The 25655-nt window shown below is 50.2% G+C and overlaps 2 protein-coding genes across 3 annotated transcripts in view; both read left to right on the top strand.

The window, feature by feature from the left end:
• Positions 1–3854: 3854 nt before the first annotated feature.
• MARCHF2 (membrane associated ring-CH-type finger 2) lies at positions 3855–16590 on the top strand. Its single transcript, XM_049876722.1, has 5 exons — positions 3855–3980; positions 9449–9676; positions 12112–12307; positions 13649–13858; positions 15995–16590. Exons 2-5 carry the CDS (start codon positions 9501–9503, stop codon positions 16151–16153), a joined length of 741 nt encoding a protein of 246 aa, XP_049732679.1. The 5' UTR covers positions 3855–3980; positions 9449–9500; the 3' UTR covers positions 16154–16590.
• Positions 16591–20485: 3895 nt separating this feature from the next.
• The window catches only part of HNRNPM (heterogeneous nuclear ribonucleoprotein M), a 37649-nt gene continuing 32479 nt past the window's right edge, over positions 20486–25655 (top strand). Inside the window, exon 1 of one of the 2 annotated variants that reach the window (XM_049876726.1) lies at positions 20486–20644. In XM_049876726.1, coding sequence (XP_049732683.1) covers positions 20532–20644 — 113 coding nt within the window. In that variant the 5' untranslated portion in view covers positions 20486–20531. The remainder of the gene's footprint in view (positions 20645–25655) is intronic. The other variant, XM_049876727.1, reaches the window with a different exon arrangement.

Below are 25655 nucleotides of genomic sequence, written 5' to 3' on the forward strand. Positions count from 1 at the left end.
GCACAATAGCCACAACGACGGACTCAAACATACCAACGATCATGAAGATGGTACAGAATCAGAACAATGGACTGAAACGTACCAACAATCATGTCGATGGTACGGAACCAGAAAATGGACTCAAACATACCAACGATCTTGGAGATGGTACAGAACCAGGCAAGGTTTTGTGCTGTTGTACATAAGGTCATCATGAGTCAGAGCCGACCAGATGGCAACAACTATGGGCCAGAAGGTTCTCACAAATGGGGAAAATGACCAGATAAAAGGCTGGAAAGAAGTACACCAAAACTTTAAAAACTTTTATGATGGAAAATTTTAAACATATAAAAAATTTTGCCCTGGGTGGTGCGAATTGTTAAGCACTCGCTGTTAAATGAGAGGGTGGTGATTTGAGTTCACCCAGAGGCGTTTAAAAAAAAAAAACCCGTTGCTGTTGAGTGGATTCCAACTCATAGTGACCCTATAGGACAGAGTAGAACTGCCCCATAGGGTTTCCAAGGAGTACCTGGTGGATTTGAACTGCTGGACCTTTCAGTTAGAAGCCGAGCTCTTAACCACTGCACCCCCAGGGGTCCCCCAGAGACAGTAAGAGTCTAATAAACCCCTTATATGTTGAGCTTCAACATACCAATCTTGTTTCATCTGTACTCCCTATTCCCCTCCCATTTGCAAATCCCAGACACAGTCCTGCTAGAAAGCTTTCAGTACATGGCTGTAAAATTTAAGAACTTTTTGTAATGTAACCTCAATATTATCATACCTAAGGAAATGAAGAATAAAATAGTTCCTTAATATTATCAAATGTCGAGCCAGTGTTCACATTTGTCTGACTGTCTTATAATTTTTTGAATGATTTGTTTGAATCAATGTCAAAACATAGTCTACACATTCTAACTGATTTAAGACTTCAGTTTTTATAACCTACAAATTCCCCTTGTAGCTCTTATTTTTCTGGCCTTGATTTTTTTTTTTTTTTAAAGAAATTAGTCATTTGTCCTGTAGTTTCTCAGTCTGAATGTTGCCAGTAACCTCCCTATGATGTGTGTGTGTTTTCTTTTTCTAGAAAAAATTGAGAAATTTCACGTAACATAAAAATTTACCATTTTAACCGTTTTAAAGTATACAATCAGTGTGTTTTAGTATATTTACAATGTTGTGCACCATCCCCACTAAGTCTAGAACGTGTTCACTACCAAAAAGAAATCCCATATCCATTAAACTATCATTCCTCATCTTGCTTCCTCCATTCTTTGGCAAGTACCTGGAAACCACTAACCTACTTTCTGTCTCTATGGACCTAGGATGTCATTTAACATGTCCCTTTGTCCTCTGCATTTCCTGCAAATTAATAGTTAGATCTAGTGGCCTGATGAGGTTCAGGTAGTGCCGTGTATGTACTCTGTTGTTGTTTGCTGATGTCCAGTTAGTCCCCGACTCATGACGTCCCCAAGTACAACAAAATGAAATGCTGCCCAGTCTTGTGGCATCCCCATGATCTGTTGCGTATTGGACCATTGTGATCCACAGGGTTTTCATGAATCGATTTTAAGAAATATGTTGCCAGGCCTTTCTTCCTAGTCCATCTTAGTCTGGAAGCTCCTCTGAAGCCTGCTCAAATATTTTCATAGCAATACGCAAGACTCCTAGAGGAGTGGGTGGTGGCTGTGGATGAGGAGCATTGGCCAGGAACGGAACCTAGGTCTCCTGCATGGGAGGTGAGAATTCTACCACTGAACCAACCCTGTCCCCACGAAAGCCTCTTCTAGATTGCCTCTACTGGCACTATCTTGATCCCACTGACCATTGCCATTAAGTTGATTCCCACTTCAATCAACCCTATAGGACAGAGTAGAACTGCCCTGTAGAGTTTCCAAGGAGTGGCTGGTGGATTTGAACTGCTGACCTTTTGATTAGCAGCTGAACTCTCAACCACCGAGCTCCCACTATCTTGATAACTCTTGTTCCCTGGTATGACGAGATGACCCAGCTCATTTTGTACATTTCCCGTCCCAGACCCAGAACCAGACATTTCCCTAAGGTTCCCTGGGATGGTATTTAGAGACCACAGTCTGAGTATTAGGAGTGCCCATTGCAACTAGGTCAGTCTTTGTTTCTGATCTTTTCAGTGGACAGAGCTAACAAAACAGTGGAAATGTTTTGTTATGGAGGTAAATTAAAAGGTAAAATAGATCATGATTATTCCCAACTCAAATTCAGTATCACGGGGTGTTTAATCAATCTTACATCTGTATCTCCTTTCACTCCCTCTGAAAGTCCCAGTTCTTGGCATTAACATAATTGCTTCTTTTCTTTATCCCCCTCTACATCCACAAGTTCAGAGAAACAATTTTAACACCACCAACAATAATAGAGTAGTGTATACAGTTGAATAGTGGTGTTTTAAAATCACTAGTTCATCTGTGTTGTTTTGGCACCAACTGGATATACAGGTTCATTTGTTTTATTTCAATTTTGTTTTATAGGGATTTCTTTAATTTTTTTATTTCGATTTATAGTTACATAAAATACTTGCATGATTGTGAAGTCAAATCTACAGAACAAAGCATATTTTCAATTAAAAAAAGTCTAGCTTCTATCCTTGTCCCCTCCATCCTATTCCTTCCCTCTATAGGTTACTATTTAAAAAACACTACAGTTTATCTTTCTATTAAAAACATTTAGAAGACAGTACCACACACCAGAATTTAACTGAGATAATGAAAACCAAACTCGTTGCCATGGAGTTAATATTGGCTCATGGCAACCCCATGTGTTACAGAGTAGAACTGCTCAATAGGGTTGTCTTGGCTGTAATCCTTATGGAAGCAGATTGCCAGACCTTTCTTCCACAGCACTGCTGTGCCACCCAGGGACCTAACTGAGATAATGGAGCTGATCTATATATTGATCAAGGTGGGGCAGAAGGGGAAGGAAGTATTAAGACAATTCTCCATCTTACCTCTGGGTTTTGGCATGTGCTGAACATGCGTCTGGGACTCTTTTTCCCTTTTCTCCTAGGTAATGTCTACTCATCCGTAAGGTGTCAGCTCAATTGCTTCTTCTGCAAGGAAATACTTCCCGACATCCCCCAGTTTTTCCATGTTCTCATAAGATGGTATATCCCCTCACTTACCACTTACACACTTGTGTGTGTGCTCTAAGTGAAGTCACTTACCACAATTTATCACATTTGTAGTTACTCATTAATTTTATAATTGGTTGATTAATGTCTGTGTCACTTCCTAGATTGAGGTCCATCATGAGGGCAGCAGTATATGTCTGTCTCACTCAACATTGTGTCGCCATCACTTAGCACAGTGCCTGGCTCATAATAGGCCTTTAACAAACACATACTGGATGAATCAATGAATGATTGCTGAATGAATGATTTAGCTCTAGGTTCCCTCCACGGTCCTCTAACCTTTCCAGACCTCTATTTTCTCCTCTGTAAATGCAGTTATACTGTCTCTCCCTCCCCCGAGTTGATAAGAAGCGTAAGGGATGTGATGAACATTTATAAGTAGCTTATTGCCGGGTGTCACGCGGCGTTCTGCAACGGTTTTATTACGAGTTTAAAGCACTGTGCGTCGGCAGGTGGCGTTGCCAGCCGCGCTCTGGTCGGTGGCAGGAATGGGGCGGGGCCAGGGATGGGGGCGGAGCCGGAGTTAAGGGGCGGTGCCGGGACGCGGCAGGGGCGGAACCAGCAGCTGCGGCGCAGTCGGGCCTGTGCGGCCCAGGATGTCCCTGTCCCCTCCGGCCCCGCCTCCCGGGGCGGGACGTGTGCGGCGATTGGCGAGAGCGAGCGAGAGGCGGTTGCTATTGGCCAGCGGCGCAGTTAGCTCGGCGGGCGGTGCCCGGACGCAGGTGCCGGCCAGAGCGGAGCGAGCGGCGCTGACGGGACGGGCCGGGCCGGGCCGGGACAGGGCCCGGGGTGAGCGGAGGGGCCTGCGCGGTCGCCCGGCCCGGCCGCGGAGCAGGTAGGCCGGGACGGCGGGAGGGGACGGGGGACGCCCGTCTGCGGGCCCGCCCGGATTCGAGGCCCCTTGCGCGCGACAGCCGGGCTCGGACCCTCGGCCTTGGCCTCCCACTGGACGCCGGGGCCGCCATTCCCGTAGCGAGGGCGGCGAGAGGCTCCTGGAGCTCGACACACAAGTAGGCGCCTCGCAGAGCCTCAGTTTCCTTTTCTGTGAAACGGGGTCGGGAGTACCCAGGAGGGGCGCATGTGGAAAGTGCCCGACACACCGTAGGTGGTCACCAAGTGGTCAGTGACGTCCCCATCTTGCCCCTCAGGGGCTAATAGTAAATATAATGTGTCGGCACTGTGACAGAGTGGCCAGAATTTATATTATCCACTCACTCAGCCCTCTAAAGGAGTCTTGGTGGCGCAATAGTTAAGCGCTCCGCTGCTAACCCAATGCTTAGTGGTTTGAACCTACGCAGCGGCTCCGCGGGAGAAAGACCTGGCAATCTGCTCCCGTAAAGCTTGGAAATCCTATAGGGTAGTTCTACCCTGTCCTATAGAGTTGCTATGAGTCAGAATCTACTGGACAGCACCTAACACAACAATGTCCTCTAGGAACCGGAGGAGAGGGAAGTACTAGAAGTCTTCTTTGTTTTACAGATGAGAAAATGGAGGCTCAGAGAGGTTAAGACTCTTGCACAGGGCCACACAGCAAATAAGGAGGAGAGCTGGAATTAGAACCTGGCCCCAGATGCAGGGCCAGAGAAGTAGTGAAGAAGGCATCGATGTCTTCCTCTCTGTGGCCACAGGGCACACAGGAGCCCCTTGGTAGTGAGTGAAGATGAATGAATGCATTTTGCTGGCTCCACAGCTACCCTAAAAAATTATACCGGTTAACATTTATTAAGCCCTGGTGGCACAAGGGCTCGGCTATAATTGAAAATTCAGTGGTTCAAACACACTCAGCAGCTCTCCAGGAGAAAGACCTGGCGACCTGCTCCCATAAAGATTTCAGCCTAGAAGACCCTATGGGGCATTTCTACTCTGTAATACATGGGGTTGCCGGGAGTCAGAAGTCAACTTGACAGTACACAACAAAGCATTTATTGAGCACTTACTGTGTGCCAGGCACTGACTGTGCTTCTCATCAAGCCTTCCCAACAGTTCCTGAAGGTAATGATGTAATTATAATAAGAGCTAATGTTTACTGACTTAATGTTTACTGATTTATGAGCTAGGTAACATTATGACCCCATTTTACAGATGAGGAAACAGGCTCAGAGGGTGAAGCAGTTTGTCTGAAATCACTCTGTGGGGAGTTAGGGCCCTCTGAGTCCTCTTCCCCCAATTCCCTGCCCTCAGGAACAGGAGGCTGGGGAGGAGTGGAAAGGTTGTGGCACCCCAGTGTTACCTCAGATGTAGCTGAGGGAGAGTGAGCTTCACAGTCCACCGACTCCATCAGGTTATTTTACAAAGGAGGAAGATGAGGCCCAGAGAAGCTAAGTGAAGTGTCCCAGTTCACACAGCATCAGTGGCAGAGCCAGGACTCAAGAAACCCAGGCCTCATGAGCCCCAGACTCACTCGCTGGACTGTCCCTTCCTGGCTGTGTGCCCTTGGGCAAGTAACTGCACCTCTCTGGGCCTCAGTCTCCTCCTCTGTCAAGTGGGGGCAATTATACGACTTGCAGGTTTGTTGTGAAGACTCAGTGAAATCTATCTCCAGGGCACTGGGCTAAGTCTGCCCAAGGTGTTGGCTCATTCTCCCATCCTAGCAGACCCAAAGTTGAGTCCAACTTGCAGCCGCCCCTATCCTGACACCCAGCCTTGAGTATGGCTTTGTGCAAGCCTCTGTAACTCATTTGGACCTCTAGCCTCTAAACCTCTCCGATTCCCACCATGGAGGCTGGCACACTAGGATCTAGGGTCAAGGGATCTGTTTCTCCCGCTCTGTTCTTATACAGAGTACCCATACCCATTGCTGTCAAGTCGATTCCAACACATGGCGACCCCATGTGTTACAGAGTAGAACTGCTCCACAGGGTTTTCTTGGGTCTTTATGGATCTCTATGGAACCAGATTACCAAGTCTTTCTTCTGTGGCACTGCTGGGTGGATTCGAACCTCTCACCTTTAGGTTAGTAGATGAGTGCAGACAGTTTGCACCAGAGTAGGACCTGAGAAATTAATACAGCAACTCTGTGCCAGATGGTGTCAGGTGCTGGGGACAGTAGGGACCAAGTCCAACATAGTCCCTTCACAGAGCTCACTGAAGAGTGGGAAGACAGACATAGTTGACAAGGAGACAAATAAGAGCCTTTCAGAGGGTGGCCTGTCCTCTGAAGGGAGTAATCTGAACTCTGGTGACACTTTAGCCAGGGTGGTTGGGGGAGGCCCCTCCAGGGCAGTGACTTTTGAAGGGGACACTTATAATAACCGTGTAGAGTTTTTAGTGAGATGATTAATATATAAGCAGTTTGCTTAGCGCAGCACCTGGCATGCCAAAAGCTGAACCAAACCGGTTGCCATCGAGTTGATTCCAATTCGTGGTGACTCCACATGTGCGGAATAAATCTGTACTCCATAGGGTTTTCAAGGCTGTGACTTTCCAGAAGTGTATTACCAGGCTTGTCTTCCGAGGTACCGCTGAGTGGATTCGAACCATCAGCTTTTTGGCTAGTAGTCAGGCACTTAACTGATTATGCCTCCCAAGGATTCCTGCGTGGCATACAGTAGGTACTTAATAAACAAGGTTGTTGTTGTTGCTCTTATTCACTGTCTAGTTGGCTCGGACTCATGGTGGCCTTATGTGTAACAGAATGAAACATTGCCTCGTCCTGCACCATCCTCACAATCGTTGCTAAGTTTGAGCCCATCATCGCAGCCACTGTGTCAATCCATTTCATTGAGGTTTTCCCTCATTTTCACTGACCATCTCTCTACTTTGCCAAACATGATGTCCTTTTTTTAGCAATTGGTATTTCCTGATGACGGATCCAAAGTAAGCAAGACAAAGTCTTGCCGTTCTCACTTCTAAGAAGCATTCTGGCTGTACTTCCTTCAAGACTCTTTAATAAACAATAGCCGCTATTCTTATTTTGGTGATTTGTAGGGTCTTGCTTTAGCAGATTTCCCAGTGTTTTCTTTCCTGTGATAGTAAAAGGGATGGCTAGGTCCCTGGGTCGTGCAAATCATTTTTGCCCAACTACTAACCTAAAGATTGGTGGTTTGAGCCCAGCCAGTGGCAGTACCACAGAAGAAAGCCCTGACAATCTGCTTCCATAAAGATTGTGCCCCACAGGGTTTTCTAGGCTGTAATCTTTATGGAAAGAGCCCTGGTGGGCAGTGGTTAAGTGCTTGGCCACTAACTAAAAGGTCAGGGATTCGAACCCACCAGTTGCTCCATGGGAGAAAGATGTGGCAGTCTGCTTCCGTAAAGATTTGAGCCTTGGAAACCCTATGGGGCAGTTCTACTCTGTCCTATAGGGTCGCTATAAGTCAACACCGACCCAATGGCAATGGGTTTGGTTTTGGAATCTTTCCAGGAGCAAATGACCAGGTCTTTCTTCTGCGGAGCTGCTGGGTGGGTTTGAACTGCCAGCTTTTCGATTAACAGCCAAGCACTTAACCATTGCACCACGAGGACTCCTTCCATAAAGATCACAGCCAAGAAAACCCTGTGGAGCAATTCTCTGTAACACACGGGGTCGCCATGAGTCAGAATCGACTGGACAGCAATGGGTTTGGTAGTTTTTAAAAAGATATGGTAGATCCTCCCATATATTTGGGTGACTTCCAAACATTTGCAGAAGTGTTAGCTGATCCTTGGAGGGATGAGAGGATGGACCCCGCTCTACAAGCATTCCCTGGGGTGGCTTCCCCGCTGACCTCTGAACTAGAAGTTGTGGCTGCGGGCGCTCAGGAGGGACAGCAGCGTACATGCCGTGGCAGGCCCAGCCGGGGCCCTGCAGCTGTTATCTCAAGCCTGCAGCCTCACTTCTGGGCTCCTCCTGCCTTTGCGCCCTTACTTATCTGGTCTTCGTTGGCCACCTGCGATGCCTCAGAGGGCCTTGTTGGGCCAGGAGTGCTCTGGTCGAGCTGCTCAGAGGCAATTGATCCGTTGCAGAATGTCCTGGTGCAAAGAATTAGTCGATAGCTACTGCTGCTTGGTCCCCCACTCTCTGTGGGTCTCGGGTTGTGACCGGCAGGGGTCGGTAAATGCCGATTGCGGAGTGGATATACATCAGTGGGTGCCTCACTGGCCCCCTCACTTTTGGTTTCTAAACACTCCGGGGGCTGCTGGGGAGAGAAGCCCAGAGGTTAGCCAAGTTGGGGATAGAGAGCCTTAGCTCCAAACCAAACCCGTAGTACTCCAGTCAACTCCGACTCCTAGCAACCCCATGTGACAGAGTGGAACTGCTAAATGGGGTTTTCTTGGCTTTAAGCTTTTCAAAAGCAGATTGCCAGGCCTTTCTTCCATGGCACCACGGAGTGGGTTCAAACCACCGACCTTGCAATTGGTATTCCACCACAATCTGTTTGCAGTACCCAGGGACCTGCCTCAGCTCCCAGGCACCTGTATTTACATCAAGGGGTATCTGAAGAGATCTGTGTCACTTTCGTGACACACACTGGGAACGGGAAGCCCTACTTCAAGTCTCCTTGGCTGGCTCGGGATGGAGGAGAAGGTTCCCTGAGGTTTCTTTTTGCAGGTCTGACCCTGGGGTAGGGGACAGAATCCCAGAATCCCTCATCCAGAGCAGTCTTCAGAATTTCTGCTGGAGACACCAGCTGTCTCCCATGCCCTCCGCTCAGGGACGAGGCATGGCTGCAAGCAGCAGGACTGGGGGACAGAGGCCACCACGGTCATCTCCAGCCTGTGCCACTTGTTTGGTGGCCGGGATATCTGAGTCAGGGAGTTCGGAACCCTCTGGGAAGGTCAAGGGTCAAGGTGACTGACTGTTCAGGTCATTGGGCTAAGTTCCTAGCTCAGTTCTTCTCCACTCAGAGGCAGGCCCAGACGCTCTGAGCCAGACCCCAGGACAGCAGCAGAATCAAATCTGCAAAGTGTCCACGTGGTGGGAGATCCAGGCAGCTCTGACCCCAAGAAGCACCAAGCACAGGGCCTGGCACACAGTTGCTACTCAGTAACAGTTAGGTGCCCTTACCATGTCTGGAAAGTTGAGGTTGGAAGGTGGCCTGTGGGCTGGGGAGGAGCTGCTTTGAGGCGGGACCCTGGCTGGCTTTTCTTAGGAGAGTTATAGTACTGGTAACTGAGTGCTACTGTGCACCTGGCCAGCGCATGTGTCATCTCACTGAATCCTCACAGACCCCCAGGAGCCCCATTTTACAGAGAGGGCAACTGAGGCTCAGAGAGGCAAGTCCTTGTCCATGGTCCCAAGAGCTGGACTTGTCCGTGGTCCCGAGAGCTGGACTTGAACCCTGGTCTGCCTGTGTGCCCTTAACTTCTCTGCCGGCCTCTCCCCAGGCCCCTGGGACCATGGGCTTCAAGCCCTAAGGACGTGAGCCTCCCTGTGGCAATGACGACAGGTGACTGCTGCCACCTCCCTGGCTCCCTGTGTGACTGCTCCGGCAGCCCCGCCTTCTCCAAGGTCCTGGAGGCCACGGGCCTGGGGCCACCCCAGTACGTGGCGCAGGTGACTTCAAGGGATGGCCGGCTCCTCTCGACTGTCATCCGGGCCTTGGACACACCGAGGTGAGTGGGGCAGAGTGATTTTCTCCCAGTCTGGGGTCGGAAACCATCTAGAAGGGCCAGGTGGGTAAATAAATCAGGGGAAGGGGCCCGGGCAGGGCTCTTGGAGAGTGGGTGGCCTGGCCGCTTCTCAGATGCAAATGGTAATCACCATGTGGAAACAGAGACCCAGGCTCTCATTCTTCAGGAAAAGCCAAAGTTTCAGGCTATACGTGAGAACCGAAGGGCAAATATTGGCAAGTAATTCTTGGTTTGGGGCAACAGATGGGGAAGAGAGCAGGCTGTGGACTTACGCTAAAAATAAAAAAAATGACACCAGTTGGCATGGAGTCGATGCCAACTCGTGGTGACCCCACATGTGTCAGAGTAGAACTGTGCTCCGTAGGGTTTCCAGTGGTTGAGTTTTCAGAAGTCACCAGGCCTTTCTTCCGAAGTGCCTCTGGGTGGATTCAGACAGCCAACCTTTTGGTTACTAGCTGAGTGCTTCACTGTCTGCACCACCCAGAAATGTGGACTCACCCTGCCTGGACTCAAATCCCCAGTGGACGCCTCTCCTCTGGAGTGACCTGGGACAAATTACTTCACCACCTGTGTCTCCGAAACGGGGACACCTTCCTCATCGGGTAGTTCCGAGAATATGAAACCATGGGATCCATACGGTACCTGGAATAGGGTTTGCTGCCTAGCAAGCATTTAATAAAGACCCCTGGTTGTACAGTGGTTAAGCGTTTGGGTGTGAACTGAGACGCTGGCAGTTCAAACCCACTAGCCACACAACAGAAGAAAGATATAACAATCTGCTGCCATGAAGATTACAGCCTCCGAAACCCTATGGCACAGTTCTGTCCTGTCCTGTAGGGTTGCTGTGAGTTAGAATCGACTTGACAGCAATGATTTAAGCATTCAGTGGAGCTCTTGCGTGATGCAAATGGTTAACATGCCCAGAGTCACCTTGGAAGAAAGACCTGGCGGTCTGCTTCAGAAAGGTTGCAACCATGGAAACCCTGTGGAGCACAGCTTTACTCCTAACACACTTGGGGTTGCCAAGAGTCGGAGTCAACTGCATGGCAGCTGGTTTGGTTTTTGGTTTACATACTAAGCACGCGATAAAGTGTTAAGCTGTATTTCTTCCTCCTCTCTGAACTTGCTCTTCCAAAGTTTTCCAGGGTTCCCCAGGAAAAACTTCAAGCTCAGGGGGCCCTTCCTCAGGGTTCTCCTCACGTCCACTTCCCTGAGTTGGTCTCCGGTGCAGGGACTCTTTTCCTGTTAAATTTTTTTTTTGGGAGGCAGGGTGTGGGCTGACTCCACAGGGTTGGAATGGAGCCCCAGGGCAGGCCATGTGACAGTGTGGGAGCAAACAGCAGCCCAGCGCTGAGGGGAAGGCATGTATGAGGGAGCTGCTTGGGGGGCTGTTTGATTTTAAAGCAGCTGGGAAGGAAAAATGGAGAGAAAACAGCTGCTCTATGGTGCCAAGGGGAAGCTGGTGTTATCTGGAGAACAGCTGTCCTGCTCAGTCTCCTTTGTGTCTTCCTCAAGTCTGGTTTCTGGGTTGAAAGGTCTGGAAAACAATGACTCATGTGCTGTGTGGCCTCTGGGCCCCCAAGGTCACACCCCTGCCTCCTGAGCTGCCCAAGGAGGGACCTCAAGACTGGGCTGGGCCTAGAGACGCTCCTAAGGAGGCTTTCTGCAGAAGGCCTTTTGTGTTTATTTCCGCCTGGCCAGGGGAGTGGGGCAAGTGGGCCCTTCTCCCTGAACACAGTGGTTTCTCAGGCATTACTGCCTTCAGGTGTGGCTAGATCCAGGGCCTTTGATGATGTCCTTGAGAATCCATCTCTCCCCTCTCTTGGCTCTGTTTTCCTCTGAGTTGGCATCATTCACAGACTCCACGTGGAGACCACGTGGCTGCCAGCAGCTCTGGGCTTACATCAAGCAGTGCTGACATTTATGGGGAAAAAAAAAAGAAAAAGAATTTCAGGAATTGATTCCCAGCGGCTCTGATTGTATCATGTATGTCCTTCCCTGAGTCTGGCTCCTTGACCACAGCATGTGGTGTTCTGATTGGCCAGGCCTGAGGTCATCAGGGGTATCACCAGCTTTAAGGACCAAGAATTGGGGGTGGGATGGTTGCCCAGGATAATCAGGGTGGTATAAGCCACAAAAAGGGGTAGTGGACGCTGGGCAGGCAGGCATAACATATGCTCACCATGGACCTAAAAAAGTGACACAGGAGTCCTGGAGAGGGAGCACATCACTCCACCTATGGGAGTCTTGGAAAGGCTTTCCAAGGGAGAGGACATTTGGAGTTGGGCTTTGAAGGATGAGTAGGAGTTTCCCAAGTGGTGACATGTGGGGAAACAGAGTTTGTCACCTAGCAAGTAGTGAAGCAGGTGTGGATGAGAAGCCTAGTCATTGCTCATATGTCCTATCTCTGTGTGCAGCGATGGTCCCTTCTGCCGGATCTGTCACGAGGGAGCCAACGGGGAGAGCTTGTTGTCTCCGTGTGGCTGCACTGGCACGCTGGGTGCCGTGCACAAGAGCTGTCTGGAGAGGTGGCTGTCCTCGTCCAACACCAGCTACTGTGAGCTGTGCCACACGGAGTTTGCAGTGGAGAAGCAGCCTCGACCCCTCACAGAGGTACCCTTGGGAGCTTGAGGTTGGGTTGGGCACGGGGAGGAAGGTAGGCTTTGGGGGCCCTGGAGGCTCCTGGTGGGTGGGGAAGCAGCTTCTCTAAAGGGTGGAGTCCACCCCCTTAGCCCCTCACAGTGGATCCTGCTCTTGGGGGTGGCTGGCTGTCCCTGTGCTAGACATGGAGACTCAGCCGCCCACCAGACAGATGGAGCTGGTGCTCATGGAGTTCACAGCCCGGTCAAAGAAACAAGGCAGCTGGTGGCCTGGAGCAATAGTGCTATGAAGGAAACATGTTGTGGGTCAGTGGGGGGCCAGTACAGGGGTGACTTAACTTGGGGGCTCAGCCAAGGCCAAGCTGAGACCTGAGGGGTGAGAAGGAGCCAGCCTTGCCAAGAACCCGGGGGAGGGGCAGCCCTGCCTGTGGGCACAGCACGTGCAAAGAGCCTGAGGCTGGGAAGAGCTTGGTGCTCTTGAGGAAGCCCAAGGGCCAGAGTGGAGAAATGAGTCAACAGAGGCCACCCTGGGCATTGTGGCCTTGCCAAGGGGGTCAGACTTGAGCCTGAGTATGATGGGTCAGCATTAAGACAGCCCTGGTTCCCAGGTGTGGCAGCCACCTGGCTGCTCACCCAGAATATCACCAGCTGCCTAGATGCCCACTGAGCTCCAGCCTAGCACGGGGTGGCTGAGAGCTGTGGTCAGGGCTGAGACCAGAGTGGTCAGCGCTGAGACAGGGAGCCCACCCTGGGAGCCAGGCTCTTGGCAGAGCAGTCAGAGGAAGAGCTAGCCCCTGTCCCCGTGCCCTCCCACTGGGTCCCCATGCTCTAGGCTGGGTACACTCCCATCTCAGGGCCTTTGCACTTACTGTTCCTGCAGCCTGGGACACCACCTCCCCCCTCCTTCGCAAGGCTCCTTTTGGTCATTCCATTCTCCTCAAGTGTCACCTCCTTATCAGGGCTGTCCTCTTTCTGGCAACTTGCCCCATTTCGTACTTCTTCTGACCAGCATGGGAGCTCCAGGAGGCCGGGGACTGTTTCTGTCCTGTTTACAACTGTATGCCCATCACCTAGCAGGGCCTGGCTCGTTGTAGGCTCAGTAAGTGTTGGAAAGAAAGGAGGGAGGGAGGAAGACAGAGAGGGAATGAGGGAAGGAGAAGGGAGAGAGGTGCCCAGGCAGGGGGCTGGTCCTTCAGATCTCTGTGGAAGGAACAGTGGTTTCTGGAGCGCCCAAACTGGGCACAGTGACCTACCTGGGTGTCAGCAGAGAGAGCCCAGGGCCTGGAGGCTGCACGTAGCCCACTTAGCCACGCTTCTCCCTGTCTTCTTTGCCCCCCCCCGTTCCCTCCCGCAGTGGCTAAAGGACCCGGGACCGAGGACAGAGAAGAGGACGCTGTGCTGCGACATGGTGTGCTTCCTGTTCATCACGCCACTGGCCGCCATCTCAGGCTGGCTGTGCCTGCGTGGGGCCCAGGACCACCTCCGGCTGCACAGCCGGCTGGAGGCTGTGGGGCTCATTGCCCTCACCATCGCCCTCTTCACCATCTACATCCTCTGGACGCTGGTGAGTGGCCATTGGCTGCAGGTCAGGATGCTGGGGTCTCCAGAGCAGCCTGGCCAGGGACTGGGGGACAAGTGGGGTCCGAGTCCCTGCCGGCCTCTGCTTACGGCTGTGGGTGGGAGCTGGGGCAGGTGCATGAGGGCCATCTCCTGAGCTCACCCCGTGTTTTCACGGGGCTCAGAGTCCAAGCCCGACAAAGACCCAGGCCTCTGGGTGACTCAGGACAGCCCTGAGCCAGCTGTGAGCCTTCTGGTCCAGGGATAAGAGGGCGCCAACCAGCAGGCCTGAGTGTGGGATTCACCATCCATGAGTCCATCAAGGTTGGGGGGCAAGAGAGGGAGCAGAGGGGAAAGAAAGAAAGACGGCATGCAAAGTAAGGATCAGCATGAATCTAGCCCCCAAAATGTGAAGATTGATCCAGCCCTCACATTCCCACTTTTCTGTCCTCGTCACCAGTCGCCCCCTGGCACACTTTCTCTCTGACCCTAGCCACCCAGAGCTGGGTCAGAACCCCCAAGTCAAAAGGACACCATTCTTCAGATTGCCAAATAGGGAGAGACCAGCTGCAAGCTTGGAGAGTCCACACGACAGCCCCTTCTGACCTGCTGGCTCGCATGCCCCTTTTGGTTTCATAATTTGCTGGAACAACTCACGGAATTTATGGAGAGTATGCCATACTTGGAGCCCTGGTGTCACAGTGGTTAAAAGCTCGGCTGCTAACCAAAAGTTCGGTAGTTCAAATACATCAGCCACTCCTTGGAAACCCTATGGGGCAGTTCTACTCTGTCCTGTAGGGGCGCTGTGAGTTGCAATCGCCTGGAAGGCAACAGGTTAAGCCATACTTAAGAGGACAGATTTATTATAGCCAAAAAGGTTGCAAACAAAGGGACACCTAAGGCGAGGTTTGGGAGCGTTGCCACTGTGGAGCTTCTGTGTCCCCAGGGGCATGTTATCCTCCAGAGAGCAGATGTTCTCAGTCAAACAGGAAGATCCCTGAGCCTCTCTGTTCAGGGCTTTTATTGGCCAGTCCTGCACGAGAGGCTAAATCATGCCTCCTGAGGCTAGTTGATACAGGCTCCCAGGTGAGTCTTCGCTGATCTAGCCCGCCCCCACTTGTCAGCACAAATCTTGAAAGTCCCCAAGTGAGGCACCCCAGTTCCTCCAAGGGTTATTTCTCTGGACAAAGGCTGCCCTCCTCAAGGTAAAACTAGATTCTTTACCCCACACGGAGAGAGAGAGGAGGAGAGAAACAGACAGAGAGATTGATGTTAAGAAATTGAGAAAGATTGAGAGAGACAGAGAAACAGAGCCCAAAAGACTGAAAGAGAAAGAGCAGAGGAATGAGAGAGATCGAGAGAGAGAGCGAATGGGGGGTGCTGTCCTGGCTGCAGCAGGCCTTAGAACTCTGGCTCAGAGAATCAATGCCCCCCAAAGTCTAACCACTGTTATGTGGGGGTCCCCTCCTCATGAATTGTTTGTTAATACATCCACCAGCACCTATACAGTGTGTGTGTGTATGTATTTCCCCCCACTTTGGATTCTTTTTTTACATATGTGTTATATATACGTATTTAACGGAGTATCAAATCATATTGTTTTGCAGTCTGTTTGTTTTCACTTAGCCGATGTCCTTTAAAAAAGAATCGGTCTCCCCATGTCTTACCTCGTCTGGGTGCACAGTATTTACGTAACCAATCCCTTTTGACGGACACTGGGATTCTTTCCATTTTTTTTTTTTGCCGTTAGGAACAGTGCTTTGGGCACCTGTGCAAATGTTTCTTGGGAGCTGGCTTGATTAAACGTTATGGCCCATGACCTTGAATCCCTCCCTAGAGGCTGTTTCCCTTCCCTCCCACCAACGCAGTGGGGCAATGATGAGGATGAAAAGAGAAGCCGAGAGGGGGTCCCCTTGCTCCCCTGCCGCAGACCCCACCTCGCCTTGGTAGGACTCTGGGTGCCAGTGGGGAGTTGCCCGGGGAGAGGCAGAGGGCTGTTTGCAGAGCCTGATGCTGCCTCTGCTTTTGGAAGTGTGAGCTCAGCCTGGTTTGGGTCAAGGCAGTACTCCACGGTCCCCATTTTACTCACCTGGGGGTGGAAGCCAGCCCGGCCTTCATCACCCACTTCCTCACTGTCCTGCAGGTCTCCTTCCGCTACCATTGCCAGCTGTACTCCGAATGGAGAAGGACCAACCAGAAAGTCCGCCTGAAGCTCCGGGATGCAGAGGGCTTCGAGAGCAACCAGCACTCCCCACTCGCAGCTGGACTCCTGAAGAAGGTGGCCGAGGAGACGCCCGTGTGACAGCCCGGCTGGTGGGGTCCTGCAGCAGAAAGGGCAGAGGCAGCTGGGGATGCCCTTGTGTTCAGAAGGGCGGACGAACTCATCCAATCCCACACGGCCAGAATGCTTCACAGGCCAAGTGATGCCAAGCGGAGCTTCTTCTGGGATCACATGTGACTAGATTTCCAAGTTTTTTGCACACTGTCATATATGACAAGGACAGATGGATGCGGCCCCAAGCTTCACACAGAGCGGGCACCCTGATCTCATCCTGAGGTCCACTCAGCACCTTTCCCCGCTGGCAGCCATGGCTGGTGTGTCAAGGGGGCCGGAAAGCTCCGGCAAGCTTCTTGCGCTTTTCTGCCCCGGCAGACTTGCTTCCCTGGCATCTTCGACTTTATAAAGTTGCACTGTTTCTCCCAAGCCCACCCTAAGTGAATAAAGGGAGCCCTTGCTCAGCTTTGTCAGTGATATTTCTGAACTAGGCCTCAAAGCGAGGGGCCCCGGGGCCCAAGGGGAGTCAGGAGCCATGTGGAGGTAAAAAATACACTTGGCAGGTTTGAGGGATCACAGAACATAGGAAGCAGCGGTGAAGGCTGAATTTTCAAGTGACAAGCAGGTTGTTGTTGTCGTTAGGTGCGGTCGAGTCGATTTCAACTTACGGAGCCCCCATGTGACAGAGTAGAATTGCTCTGTAGGGTTTTCTCGCCTGAAATCTTTACGGATGCAGATCACCAGGTCCTTCTCCCATGGAGCTGCTAGGTGGGTTCAAACCACCAATCTTTTGGTTAGCAGCTGAGCGCTTAACTGTTGTGCCACCAGAATTCCTTGACAAGCAGGTAACACTGTTATATAATACGTACTTCCACTTCTTTTGCATCTACCATGGGCCAGACGGAAACCCTGGTGCCATAGTGGTTAAGTGCTATGGCTGCTAACCAAAAGGTCGGCATTTCAAATCCACCAGGCACTCCGTGGAAACTCTATGGGGCAGTTCTACTCTGTCTTATAGGTTCACTATAAGTCAGAATCGACTCAACGGCAGTGGGTTTTTTTTTTTTTTTTCTTTTTATGGGCCAGATACCATGCTGGGCCTATTGCACTCATTAATGAAGATCACATCCACCTTTATCGCCAGGCGGCATCCCTCTAACTCACAACTACCCTGGGGCAGGGGAGGAAGAAGGTATTACTCCCATTTTGTAGATGAGAAGACTGCGACCCAAGCAGGGAAGCTTTTGTCTCAAGTCCCACAGCTGTAGGACATGGACACGGAGATTGACCCCAGGTCTGTGCCGCTCTGGTGCTGCGCTAGGGGAAGCAGAACGTGGTCATGTTAATAACAGCCTGTCTTAGTTATTTAGTGCTGCTGTAACATAAATACCACAACGGGATAGCTGTAACAAATTTATTTTCTCACAATTTAGGAAGCTGGAAGTTCGAATTCAGAGCACTGGCTTTAGGGGGAGGCTTTCTCTTTCTGACAGCTCTAGAGGAAAGCCTTTGTCTCTTCAGCTTCTGCTTCCTGGTTCCTTGGAGATCTCCATACGTTTTGGCATCTATCTTACTCCATCTCTGCTTGCTTGTTTAATCCCTTTTATATCTCAAAAGAGATTGACTCAAGACATACCCTATGCTAATCCTACCTCATTAACACAACAAAGACAACCCATGGGATTATAGCCACAGGCATCAAAACCCAAAATCAAACCTGTTGCATTCCAGTTGATTCCAAATCATAGTGACCCTATAAGGACAGAGTAGGACTGATTGTCCCTTAGGGTTTCCAGGGAGTGCCTGATGGATTCAAACTACCTGCCTTTTGATTAGCAGCCATAGCTCTTAACCACTACGCCACCAGGGCTTCCAGCGACCCTATAAAAACCCAGAATCAAACCTGTTGCTGTTGAGTCGATTCCGACTCAGATTCCGACTCATAGTGACCTTATAAGGACAGAATAGAACTGCGCCACAGAGTTCTATGCGCAAGGAGCGCTTGGTGGATTCCAACTGTCGACCTTTCGGTTAGCAGCTTTAGCGCTTAACCACTACACCACCAGGGTTTCCAGCAACCCTGTAGAGGTTAGGAATTACAATACATATTTTTGGGGGACACAATTCAATCCATGACACATTACCTCCTCCTTGAAAGCTTTCTGTGCCCTCCGTATGCTGTTTTTTACACTAAGGGCTCTTTGCATGGGGTGGCATTGAACGCTCACAGCAGCCCTGAAAGGTGGCTTCTGGTGTTAACCACATTTGCAAATAAGCAAACTGAGGCTCAGAGAGTTTGGGTCACTTGCCCAAGGTCACACAGTGCTGAGGGTCCCAGCACAGTGATTTGTCCTGTGGCCCATTCTGTTTTATTTTTAATTTTATTATTATTTCCTGTTTCACTTTAATGATATTTCACCATTATTTTTAATAAATAAATCAACTTATGTCTAAGAAAGACAAAACATTACTAATACAGTTGTGGCCCCCAGCTACCCAATCAAACCACCTCACTCTCCCCAGAGGGGCCCACCACTTGGTGTTTATCCTTGCGAAGATTTCTTATACTTGTTCTAACATGTTGTTAGTTGCTACCAAGTCAGCTCCAACTCATGGTGACCCCATGTACAAAAGAACGAAACGTTGCCTGGTCCTACGCCATCTTCATGATCATGGGTATCCTTGAGTTGTGGCCACTGAGTATTTTGAGTGCTGTTCTGTTGTTTTGTGCATGAATCCCAGCATACGTAGCTCACCCCCAGAGGAAGAAAGCCCCTCCCTGCCAACAGTTTGGTTAGTAGTGTTGACAGTTTGAACCCAGCCATCAAACCCACCCAGACGCACCATGGAAGAAAAGCCTGGTGATCTGCTTTCTAAAGGTAAAAACAACCAGCTGGCTGTCAAGTCAGCTCTGACTCATGGCGACCACATGTGTGTCAGAGTAGAACTGTGCTCCATAGGGTTTTCCAGCCTGTGACCTTTTGGAAGCAGATTGCCAGGCCTTTCTTCCAAGGCCCTTCTGGGTGGGTTTAACCTAGCAACATTTTAGTTAGCAGCCGAGTACTTAACCATTTGCTCCAAAAAGCCTTGAAAGCCCTGTGGAGTGACGCTGTGGCATCTACTCAATGTCAACAGTTTGGCTTAGTTTAGGAGTTCCCAAACTGGGGTCAGAATGACCAGGCTAAATTAAGCAGCTGGGAGGGTGTGGTGGTTGAGCTGTTCAGCCAGAACCTGACGAAATGTAGTCATTCCATGAGAGAGAGAAAGCCAGTCTTTCCCTTGGCAAGCCTAGAAAGAATATGGTGGTTGAATGGGAACTTCTGCAGACCCCGTGAGGCATTTCACAGATCCAAAGACACCATAGGTAAACTTGGATGGGGAAGAGAGCCTGAGGCCTCTGGATACTCACCTGGGCTGCAGTCCCAATGTGGCTGCCCCAGGACACAGCCCCATAACAGCCCTGGACACACAAGGTTGAGAATAGAGCTGACACTTGGTTGGGACCCCACAAGGGAGAAGGGTCAGGTCAGGGCACAGCCCAGTACCAGGCAGGAACCCCAGTTCAGGTTAATGAAAACATCCATGAGCACTTACTCAGTCCCCAGCTATGTGTTTGGCTGCTGATTGACAGATGGGTTCAGGGAGGGAGATGTAGGCCAGGGTCTCTGCACCCAGAACCTTCCAGCATGGTAGGCGGACAGGTTGGACCCAGCTCAGATATTCAAGGTGCTTAGAGAGATGGTGCTTTTCACACCAGTCCTATTACCTGGATCACCCACGTTCTGCTCACAGTGTCTGGCTAACTCCTTTATGTTTTTGTACACTTTCCAGGAAGTCCCTGGGTACTGCAAATGGTTAAGCACGCTTGGCTGCTAACCAAAAGATTGGAGGTTGGAGTCCACCCAGAGAATCCTCGGAAGAAAGGCCTGGCGATCTACTGCTGAAAAACTAGCCCTGGAAAACCCTATGGAGCACAGTTCTAGTCTGACACACATGGGGTCGCCATGAGTTGGAGCGACTTGAAGGCAACTAATTGGTTGGTTGGTTGACGCTTCTAGAAACCCCTAGACAGCTGTCGCTGTCCCTTTGCCCCAGCTCTGGCTACAGAAAGCTGGGAGGGACTAGGTCCGGATGGGCGATGTTTCCTCAACAGACTTTGAAAACGGTTGAGCGATCCCGTCGGTGCCTAATGCAGGCTTGTCGCGGGAATGAATAACAGCTGCCAGTGTGCGCCTGCGCGCGGCGGGGGCGTGGCCCGGGGCCGGGGCGTGGCCGGGGCGGGAGGGGACAAGGCGGGAGCCGGCCGCGGCGCGTGCAGGCGTTACTGGTCGTGCCGGGTCACGTGAGCGCGCAGGCGCAGCGCCGCGCAGCTGCCTCGCTCACACAAAGCCCAGACGCGAAGAAAATGGCGGCAGGGGTCGAAGCGGCGGCCGAGGTGGCGGCGACGGAGCCCAAAATGGAGGAGGAGAGCGGCGCGACCGGCGTGCCGAGCGGCAACGGGGCTCCGGGCCCCAAGGGGTGAGTATTCCACTATTCCTTGGCCTGGGCTCTCTCGCGGCGGCCGGCAGCCTACTCGCGGCGGCGACTCCGTTAGTCTGTTGGCGGTCTTCCCCCGGCGCGGCCTCGGCCTTGGCCTTTCCCGCAGGGCCGGCCGAGGAGCCAGGCGGCCTCGGGAGCGCCTCACGGCTTGTCTCCCACTCCTCAGGCCTCAACCCCCATCAGGTCGGGACCGACCCTGACGTCGAGGCCTCAGGCCCCGTCTCTGCCCCCGAGGATAATGGCGCGGGCCCTGGAACCGGTGAGCCCCGGGTCCGAGACCGGCTCGGCGGTCCGGTGACCTTGGGCGCGTGGCGTAACCCCTGCTCCTCTCCCTGGGTCTCCGTTTCCTGATTCGTAAAGTGGGGGAGGGGGGAGAGTGCGCGCGCAGGGCCCCGCGCAGTGTCGGCCCCGGTAAACGGTAGCGTTGGGGGGGTGTCGGGAAAGGCCGCGAGGGCGGATCAGGCTGTCCCCCCCCCCAGCTGGCTCGCTCTTTCCTCCCTCCCTCCTCTCCCCTTCCTTCTCCTCTCCCCTCCCCCCCCCGCGTCGCCCACTCCCCCTCCCCTCTGTAAGTGCCTCTCTTGGAACCGCCCCACGCTCTGGCCCGGCCTGAAGTCCCTCTCGGCTTCCGCGCCGCCTCCCCAGGTGCGCAGTAGGTATTCGTAGAGTGATCGGACCTGCTGGTCGATTGTCACCCTTAGAAACAAACAAACACAAACAAAAAGTAAGGGATTAAAAAAAAAAAAAATGCAATCTCCGTCCGTGTTGCAGGGAAAATTTTTCCATCGTTAGTCTGGCTCATCCACTTCCAGACCCCGTCATGTTTTCGAGGCCTGCTCGGGTCCCTGTCTCGGGTCCTTGTCTCGGGTCTTTGGAATTTGAAAATTGAGTTAAAGGAGGCGGCCTCCTCTTGTGGCTCGGTGAAACCCGGTCTTTCGGATTACAGGCACTGGAAAAGAAGATCTGAAGTGTTTTGGCTCCAACCAGCGGCCGCGGGGGGAGGGGAGGAAAAGGCTGGGCGCACCTTTGATTTCCCACAGATATTTTAAAGTGAGTAACGTAGAGTTGAGTTTTCAGCAAGTACAAGATGTTTGGGAGTTGAGTGACTGTTGTTAAAGCATTTATGTTAATGAGTACGTAGTAAATGCCAGCTATGTTGTTGGATGGGAAAATATTTCAGGCCCTGTCTCTACTTAGGTGGGGAGGGACAACATAAATGTAAAAGTGTGTTTTGAGCCAATAGAAAGGTTGTGGTCCTCGGAAATCAAGAAAAAGTTATCTTCTAATTATTCCCCAAACTGGAAACGCTGGAAAGGGACGTCATTTTGTCTTTTTTCACCAACTGTCTAGGGGAGCCTAGAAGGACTTCTGAGATACATCTAGGTGTCCTGTATTGCTTTTTTTTTTTTTTTTCTTCTTCAAAGCAGTTACTACAAGATGGAGGGCTGCTAGAACCATGCAGGTGAAAGGTTGAATTAGAGATTATAGCACATGAAGTACATTTTTAAAGCTTTCCACTTTCCACCATCCATTTTCATATACCAAAAACTAAACCTGTTGCCATCGAGTTGATCTGGACTCATAGCGACCCTGTAGGACACTAGAACAACTGCCCCTTAGACTTTCCAAGGAGCGCCTCGTCGATTTGAACTGCCGACCTTTAGGTTAGCAGTCATAGCAGCTAACCACTACGCCACCAGGGTTTCCCATTTTCAAGTGGATAGACATTATGTGACATTTTCACTTGACAGATGTGATAAGTGGAGTGTTAAAAACCTGAAGGCAGAGATAAGACAAGCCCTTGTTGGAAAGATCCTTAGAGTCTAGAACAGGCTTAATAGAGGGTACTTTAGGAAGCTAGCAACACTTAGATCTTTTTCCTAGAGCCTGTGAAAAACTTTTTTTGCATTGTGAAGCTCTTGAAGCTCTTCAGTAGCCCACGGAGAGGGGACTCAGGTTTTTGCAGTGAGGTAATTATATGCAGTGATGGAAGTGAGTGGAGTGTCGGGAGCACAGCAGGCTGCCCCCCTTCCCGACCTAACCTGATGTGGTGGGAGTGTTCCACCAGGAACAGGAAGGGGAGAGAAGATGGTTGGGGAGAGGCAGAGAGGACAGTGTCCAGAGGACCTGGGGTTTTGGTATATGCTTTGTATGTTTATAAAGAACTGAAGCTGTTGTAGTGTTGAAGGCTGGGGCCAGCTTGTGGGCAGTGAATTCAGGCTAAGGAATTTGGGTTTTTATTTCAAAAGTGTTTGAGAGATAAGTCAGAAGGCAGAAACTTGGGCCTGCTGACCTCTCTCTACCAGGAGTGTGCAGTTGACCCATAAGGCAGTGATGCCAGCGAGCTTGACCAGACCCTAGGTTGGACAGTTTGTTTTGCAGTTACTGGGTGTGAGAAGAGGGATTATTCTACTTGGGTGGGAAATCTCTTCCATCTAAAGGCAGCCAAGATTCAGAGTTAGGGTGTAATGTAGTAGTGGAAAATCACTCATTTTGGAGAAATAGAAATGTTTGATTTTTATAAAGGTTGCGCCATGTATTAGAAATCTGCCACTTAAGCTACCCCCCCCCCCCCAGTTATTTTTGTGGCTGAATCAGAAAACAGATGGATTGGTTATTTTAAAAATAAATATATTCGATATAGATTCTTGGGGAGCAATATTAGTCTTAACTCTGTTTTATAATCCAGAAAAAAAAATTTTTTAAGCGATTGAGAAAACTCAGGTTAAGGAGCTTGACTCAGTACTCTAGGGGAGGCCATCTTGATTCCAAGATCCTTGCTGCTTCCACAGTGACCACTCACTGAGCAGTCATTTGAATGGCTTTATTTAAACCAGATTTTCTGTGCTTTACAAGGATTGTCGTGTTTGCTGTACTTTTCAAAGTGACTGCATACATGATAGAAAGGTTTTTTGAGGCACATTAGATGGTGAGCTCAGGATTAGAATAGGGGGCTCTGGATTATTTGAGTACGTGCTACCAGTCCTTAACTTTCACTTGGCTCTTTGATATTATTCATGGCTAGGGAAAGAGATACTAGTCTGCGAAGATTAGGTTGCTTGTGTTTTTTTTTTGTTTGAGTTCTCAGATGGGCTCTTCCGTTACCTTGTTTTGTTTTCATCGAGTTAAAAGCTGAATGTCTCTTCAGTAGTCTGTAATGAGTATAGGTGCCAAGGTTTCCTCAGCCACTGCCCTTGTTGGCTTGTTTTAAAGCTTAATCAGGACGTGCAGTGTTAGAAGGCTAGGAGTGAATCAGTCCCTTTCCCCACCCCCTTCAAGAAAATTACTGGTACAAAAATATATCATTTGTCAGTCAAGAGCCTTAAACCTGTAAGTGTAGATACTGATCTCCATTTCCAAATGAGGGAACTGAAACCTAGGAAAGAGATGGTGACATGGGGTTCAAACCCAGACATGTGACCCTAAAGACTGAGCTTTTCTTTATCACTGCTTTCTTTTTTTGCATTTAAAATTTACGAAGTTGCTTTTTGCCTGTGTTAGTCTTTGTCGATTCTTACAGCATCCGTGCGAACTACCATGGATACGTGTTCTCCTGGTGTTTCTGGTGAAAAGCCAGAGAGCTAGAACTTGAATCGAGTGCATAGTTTAGGTGGTAGGCCTGGAGCTGGAATACGGTAGCGCTATGAATAGTGTGCTCCACATCTTCAGTGCATTAGAGGATCTCAGGAGTTACAGGATTTCTGTGAAGAAGCAGTTTGCATAAAGGGTGGTTCTCAGGGGACCTGGGGGAGACTTGTCCCTCAGGAGATGTGATCGGAATTTCAGGGTGTTGAGGGCGCCATTTTAAACTACGCCCTTCCGTGAGTTGAGAAACCCTGGACGTAAGGAGAGTGGTGTGCATGGGAATGCAGTGGAGCCAGAGAGAGGTTGGGATGACTGGTTTACAGAGTGAATATAACAGTCCTTTGTGGAGTAGCCACTCTTGATCTTTTTTGTTAGTTGAGATCTTTATGTACAGGATTATTCTAGTTTGGTAGGGCAGTGACATGATAAGTTATCAGTTTTCAAAAAGTAATACATAATTCTAAAGCCATATTTTAAACATTATTTTAATGGTTGAGAAGGTACTTAAAGATATTTTTCTGGTCTTTATGAATGTATTATGAAATAGGAGGTTGATAGAATGTTAGAAGAGGCTTTCATTACGTTGGATCTCTTTAGAACTTTGGGTGGGTGGTTGGATGCCAGAGTCAGATCCAGTTTTCAGTGGCACTTGAGAGCCAGTTAGCTGGGAGAATACTGTTAAGACATTTAGCTGGCGCAGGTAGATTAGCTGTTGTGGCTTCAGTTTCTTTAAAAGTTTAGAAATTTGATACTTTATGTAGGAGGTACAAGTCAAGTTATTGGGTTAGGTTTGAAATTGGGTTAGGGTTACTTGGATCCACAGTCAACACTCATGGAAGCGCAGCAGTCAGGAAATCAGACAGTGTATTACATTGGGAAAACCTGCTGCAAAAGACTTACTTTAAAGTGATCAAAAGGAAAGATGTCACTTTGAGGACTAAGGTCTGCCTGACCCAAACCATGGTATTTTCAGTTGCGTCATCTGCCAGGCGCTCCTTGGAAACCCTACAGGGCAGTTCTACTCTGTCCTGTAGGGTCACTATGAGTCCGAATCGACTCGATGGCAGTGGGTTTGGTTTCGTTTTTTGGTTCATATGCATGTGAAAGCTGGACAATGAATAAGGAAGACTAAAGAAGAATTGATGGTTTTCAATTATGGTGTTGGCAGAGTGTTTTGAATATACCATGGGCTGCCAGAAGAACCAACAAATGTGTCTTGGAAGAAATACGGACAGAATACTCCTTAGAAGTGAGGATGGTGAGACCTCATTTCATGTACTTAGGACATGTTATCAGGAGGGAACAGTCCCTGGAGAAGGACATCATGCTTGGTAAAGTTAGAGGGTCAATGAAAGAGAGGAAGACCCTCAACGGCATGGATTGACAAGTGTCTGTGACGACGGGCTCA

This window comes from Elephas maximus, chromosome 3 (assembly GCF_024166365.1).
Source record: "Elephas maximus indicus isolate mEleMax1 chromosome 3, mEleMax1 primary haplotype, whole genome shotgun sequence".
Lineage (NCBI taxonomy): Eukaryota > Metazoa > Chordata > Mammalia > Proboscidea > Elephantidae > Elephas > Elephas maximus.

Coding starts and splice junctions, on each gene's coding strand:
- MARCHF2 (XM_049876722.1), top strand. CDS start 9,501: ATGACGACAGGTGACTGCTGCCACCTCCCTGGCTCCCTGTGTGACTGC. Junction 12,308..13,648: donor AGCCTCGACCCCTCACAGAG/GTACCCTTGGGA, acceptor TCCCTCCCGCAG/TGGCTAAAGGACCCGGGACC. Junction 13,859..15,994: donor TCTACATCCTCTGGACGCTG/GTGAGTGGCCAT, acceptor ACTGTCCTGCAG/GTCTCCTTCCGCTACCATTG.